General features: G+C 40.7%; 1 protein-coding gene across 7 annotated transcripts in view; it reads left to right on the forward strand.

Moving 5' to 3' along the window:
- LOC119329474 (lipid droplet phospholipase 1-like) overlaps nucleotides 1-4,906 on the forward strand; it is an 11,431-nt gene extending 6,525 nt beyond the window's left edge. For 2 of the 7 annotated variants that reach the window (XM_037602523.1, XM_037602528.1), the window contains exons 4-10: nucleotides 1,168-1,410; nucleotides 2,526-2,689; nucleotides 2,779-2,834; nucleotides 2,989-3,041; nucleotides 3,129-3,237; nucleotides 3,534-3,631; nucleotides 4,551-4,906. In XM_037602523.1, the coding sequence (XP_037458420.1) occupies nucleotides 1,168-1,410; nucleotides 2,526-2,689; nucleotides 2,779-2,834; nucleotides 2,989-3,041; nucleotides 3,129-3,237; nucleotides 3,534-3,631; nucleotides 4,551-4,631 (804 nt within the window). In that variant the 3' untranslated portion in view covers nucleotides 4,632-4,906. The other 5 variants (XM_037602525.1, XM_037602524.1, XR_005159565.1 and 2 more) reach the window with 5 other exon arrangements.
- The last annotated feature ends 1,184 nt before the right edge of the window (nucleotides 4,907-6,090 follow it).

Consider the following 6,090-nt stretch of genomic DNA (forward strand, 5'->3'; position numbering starts at 1 on the left):
GTGTACATTAGGCAGCTAGGATCTTGTTTTATTATTTCCTAGTCTACGGATATCTCCCGATCCTTTCCTTGTATAGCGGATATGGTTGAAATACTATATATGCTACGGCATACGATCAATGCAAACATTGACAATCCACATAGCGCAGGGCACAAATAAGGGTCTCTCCAATAGCACGTTTGGTTGTTACTAGTGTCTTTTTAGAAGTGCCATGCCATTTCTACCTAGAGCAACGACCTCACCTCTCTCCTTACTCTTCTCACCGTTTTCTAAATGCTTTTTTTGTGGATGTGGCTTACCTCTTAGCAATAGTCGAGGCAGATTGTTTGAGACGCTGTGACTGCTTCGTTCATTGATTCATCTTATTTGTGCCCTTTTAATAGAAATTAACCACATTCGCGCAACGTGTACTTGAGTACTTGTTATTGTGCACACGTACAAGTATTGTTAAACTTTGTCTATTTTTTCTTTATTTCTGTCCGGTAGACAGCATATACGTGAGAGAGTTGTGGTAGCACCGATTGAAGAGAAGCTTGTCCAACATTGTCGGAGATGGTTTGGGCATATACAACACAGGCCTCCAGAAGCTCCAGTGCATAGCGGACGGTTAAAGCATGCTGATAATGTCAAGAGAGGTCGGAGTAGACCAAACTTGACATGGGAGGAGTCCGTAAAGAGAGTCCTGAAGGACTGGAATATCACCAAAGAACTAGCCATGGACAGGGATGCGTGGAAGTTAGCTATCCACTTGCCAGAACCATGAGTTGGTTCGAGATCTTATGGGTTTCAGCTCTAGCCCACCCCAACTTGTTTGGGACCAAGGGCTTAATTGTTGCTGCTGCTGTTGTTGTTGTTGTTGTTGTTGTTGTCTGTCTGTCTGTCTGTGTGCTAGACGACATCTGCTTCATGAGCTGATTAATTATAAACTACTTGGGCTTAATAGGTTAATGATAAGATGTTACTAAGCTGATTAATCATAAACTAGCTATGGTTTACGTTTAACATGCAGGGTGATATCATGATAGGTTGTTAAGCTTCACTTTGTGACCCGTTGGTATCAAAGCAAGGCAAATTAGGTCTATATTGATCTTATGCGATCCTTTTATTACTGGAAGTACTATGCTTTCATCACATCATTTCATATTTGTACTAACGGAACCCGTATAGGTTCTATCAGTTGTCGAGCAAAGAAGAGGTGTGAAGATGATCTCAATTGTGGCGCACTCTCTGGGTGGTCTTGTTGCCAGATATGCTATAGGAAGGCTTTACGAATGTGGTAACAGAACTAAATGTTCCGTTGGGAACAACAGAGAGCAAGTTGAATGCTTGGAGGGTCTCATCGCCGGCTTAAAACCTATGAACTTTATAACCTTTGCATCACCACATCTGGGTTCAAGTGGAAACAAACAGGTAGCAATATCACTGCTCTCTTCTATTGTTTTATAAACTAGAGTTTGATCATTCAACTGTCTCTTTCCCTGGTTCACGTACCCACTTAACCTACCCATGGGAGAGAGATTTAACCGGTACACTCCATTCAATGCATTCATTATTTAGTGCAATTAGTAAACTAATGTATTTGCGATTCGAACCTTAAGCTTTTAGGAATATGCAATTTGTATTCCTATGAGGCCATACGCCAGCGTATATACCCCTCTCCAAGAGGTAAAAGCCACGTTGTGCTCTAGTCTGGGCTTTCATGAAGGAATCCGCCAACTGTAACTCAGAAGGCACATTCTGAAGTACTTCAACCCACCTGCTTGGGGAAGTACTTGATGGCGACTTCCTTTGGCTGGTGGGAATGGTCCAAGAGCTCCACTTCCCAGGATAGAGGAATCATGTAAGACTCAGGGGCTTTTGACGAGGATACGACACCCGGATTTAGGCAGCAAGGTCGAAAGTGGGCCAACGACCTTAGCATGGGCTTGACTGGTGACTTGGGCCAACCTTCTATAAGGGACGCCTTCATCATCTCGAGGGACAAGGTAGGCAACCAATTCACCCAACTAGTCAGGGTCCGGCGCGACCCAGTAGCGCACACCAACTTGTAAACTTACCTGAGCCATGTAACCCTAACTTGACCACTCATAGATGGCCAGTTAGTGGCCCCTCGGTCGGGACCAAATCTTCTCAGATAATTCTACACACCACTAGTGAGATCCAGGGTTCCTCACCTAACCCTTCATCTTCCACCTCTGCCACCACCACGGCGCACCTTGTACCAAGAACCCTAGCTGAGATCTCTCTGATCTCAGGCCAACACACAAAGCAATACATCTTAGCAGTAGGAGTAGGATGTTACCTCTCCAGGGAAGGCCTGGACCTGGGTAGATCGTTGTCTCTTGTGTGCAGCCATCCTGATTTGCCACTCGTAAGCCGTCCGAACAAATTTAGCTATCCATCATGCACCCTTGATAGCTACCACGGGATCAGAACACTGACACTCTTCGAATTCAGATTGCAATAGAACAAGAACATTCAAATGCTTCAGTAATGTTAGTCTCATGTTCAGATTCTTCCACCAGCTCCCCTTTCTATGTGGCTTGCCTTTCCTGGAGCGAAGAGCATCAGAAACTGCACATTTGATTGTTGGAAGAACTGGAAAGCATTTATTCCTTACAGACAGTGATGATGGTAGGCGTCCACTCCTTCTTCAAATGGTTCAGGATCATGATGATATAAAATTCAGGTTATTTTCTGTATTGCGCTCCAGTTGTCCTAATTAATTAGAAGTGTATACGGCATCATTTCTAAAGTATACCATGTTCTGCTGTGCAGATCCGGATTGCGCTCTTTCAAACGACGTGTGGCATATGCGAATGCCAATTTTGACCGTATCCTTTTAACTGATGAAATTTCAACCATATCCTTTAACTGTTGAAATTTCAACCGTATGCTTTAACTGCTGAATGACATACTTGTGTTCACTGTGTATTCTAAATTGCATATTTTACTTCTAACTGTATACCCACTTAACCAGCTGAAAAGATATGGTGGGTTGGAGAACATCGTCAATCCGGCGTCAACACGAGTTGCCAAAAGTATGTATCAGGAATGGTTTTATGTTTATGGTTTCTTCCCTGTAAGTAAACGAACTAATTTTTAATTGAATTCAACCCCTTCTGCAGCATCGCCTTCTTGTTCGTGATGAGAAGTATCCACATATAGTCCATGTTGATAGAGGAATTATGGAAAGAAATGAAACCGAAGTGAGTGCTAATCTCTGTGGCCCAGAAGGTATGCTGGCTTTCTATTGTCTTCTGTTGCCTTAACATTTTCTTAGTTCCCATCATGGTTGCATCAGACTTTTTAGTTCCAAGTCTCTTCTTATTGAGTTATTTACATTGGACCTTTTGGTATTCGGCCAACCATTTTAGGAAGTCGAGCGGCATAGACTGAGTTTGCTGTTAATCAGTTCCCTGCATGCCCGGTTTAAAATAACCTTGAGATCATCTTCATATGAGCTGTTCGCTAGCCCAAACATGTTAAATCATTGTTCATCAATTGTTGACAAGTGGCAACATTACATGCAGAGGAGATGATAAGAGGCCTAACACAACTGCAGTGGGAACGTGTTGATGTGAGCTTCCAGAAAAGTAGTCAAAGATTGGTTGCGCATAACACCATCCAGGTGTGATTTTTGACCTTTCCAAGCTGACTTTTGTATTTTGTTTGAAGTATTGTTTTCATTTTTGGTATCTGAATTTGGTGCTTCCATCCAGTGGCATATGAACTTTTGCTCTAAAAAACAGAGGGGCATTTTTCTAAGTTAAAATCCAATCTAGTCAAATGCGCCCAGATATCATTAGCAAAATCACCTTGCATGGAATTGCTTATTCTGTGTAATAGGCCCATTATTATCCTAACTTGATGGTATTGATAACCATGTTGTATATTCAAACAGGAAAAAGTATTTCACATATATACTAATTCAGTATATATAAAGAAAAAGATAAAAAAACGTGAAACAAAAATGACATTGCGGCAATACCCTTCAACAATTTTCGCTAAGAAACTCTGGGTACCTGATTCTTTGTTGCGTAGTAGAATATGCCAATGCAATAATACATACATTTTGATCATACTTCTCTTTACTCTATGAACGTCAGGTAAAGAGCTATTGGCTTAACTCAGATGGGGCAGACGTTATCAATCACATGATGGATAATTTCCTCATCTAGTTCATGAACTCCACAGGGTGCACTGTGCTAATATTCGTGTCTGAGTTTGGTTACAAGTGATAGTTTAATTTTGCGTAGGCGGTTTGACCTTGTAGGTTGTACAATTTTCATTCTACACTGAGATATCAAAATTGATTCTTTAGGTTTCTTGTGCTGTAGTTGTTAGACTACAACTTTTTTGTTTTATCCGCAATCCGCCTCTACCATTTTATTGTACTAGGTAGGAAGTGCGGCTTGCCGCACCTGGCAGCGATGCTGCCAGGTATAGTCATATCCAATTCAGTAATACAATCATTGAAACATTGCAAATATAAAATAATATAGCATAATATAGATGTGTTTATCAATCTATTAACATTCAGTACATAGCGGTATTTGGTCCAGGAAACAACAAAAGGCTTCAGTCCAGATGACCATATAGCACGGATGACCAGAACTGCTCAGCTTTGAGTTATCTTTGGCATTTCTTGAGCTCCACCGAGTTGGCATCATCTATTGTAATTATGTCCATGGTCAGTAGATAGGCTAAAGCATGCGGATTCAATAGCATCACTGGCAAGCTGAATTGGTTCTCCATAAAATTCCTGTTGAGTTGGCAATATGCTTTTGCTGTGGGGTCGGATATCGATTTTCACCGATGCCATTACTGTGCAATCATCATCATCAACAAGTTTGAATGCATGGATTGTACTGCCAATCCGTTTGATAGCTTCTTCGAGCATATATACCTTCTGCTGATGGTAACACAGATGGCAGAGCTACATTCATTGAAAAGGTAAAAGAATCTATTAGGTTAATTGGGTATGTTACCATTAGTAAATTTTTAGACATATGCATGGCTTAGTTATAACATGTGGAAGTCCCTTAACTATTAAATCATCATCATCCATCAGTGAGAAGAGAAACATGCATAAGGTCCTTCGCATTCACATGAGAAAAAAACGGCATGATTTTATCTTGGAACACCAAACAATCTACATAATGTAGAAGGGCATGATACCAACTCCATTACAGCTGAACCTACCTAATTAGCAGTAAGAATTGGATAGTGCAAGTGCATGATCACATCTCATCATTCTATATAAGTATATGGCAATAATAACAATACTAATTCATGGGTCGTGAGAGTAGAGAACATTTATTATATACGAAGGCACACCATTGTCTACCACAAATGTAGGGAAATATGGAGTAGAGCACTAAAACAAAGAAGAGTACAGGTTCCTTTCACCAACGGAAGAAATTTGCAGACAACACTCAATAGGGGATGAAAAACAATGGGAAATTGTTCTTCTAAGACTGTCTCAAATGATTATGAATCATGGGCATGCCCTGCACACACACATATGATGTATTTTTATTATTTCCATGCACTACTGGCTACTCTATAGTTTGCACATGTCAGGCTAGCAATCATCCTTGACAGCACATATTGGTGCAACCCAAGAAACTAAGGCCTCATTTGGTTGCCTGAGGAAATATGCCCTGGGTACCAAACCCCATCGGGGGATTTTGAGGGTCAGGTAGGATCCACTTCTCCCACGGGGGAAATCTCCCAAAGTCCACGTTACCAAATGGCAACAGGTTGAAGGGGGCAAAATCATAAATTAAAAAAAAACACAAAAATGAAGGATTCTACACAATCAATTTTGAAACAGCTCAGAAAAATACCATGAATAATTACGAAAAAACACAAATATATTCAAGACATTACATATAATTCTATAGATCACAGAAAATCAAGGAATTTGCAAATGTATAAATAATCACTGATTTACACTATCATCTTCGGACACTCATGAGAATAGTCAGAACTAAAGATGTCACATAACATAGAGAGGCAACATTTCTTAGGTACTCTAATACAGAACGAGAAATCAAGTGTCACTCCACTCGTGCTGAGTGGCGA

Source organism: Triticum dicoccoides, chromosome 7A (genome assembly GCF_002162155.2).
Source record: "Triticum dicoccoides isolate Atlit2015 ecotype Zavitan chromosome 7A, WEW_v2.0, whole genome shotgun sequence".
NCBI lineage: Eukaryota > Viridiplantae > Streptophyta > Magnoliopsida > Poales > Poaceae > Triticum > Triticum dicoccoides.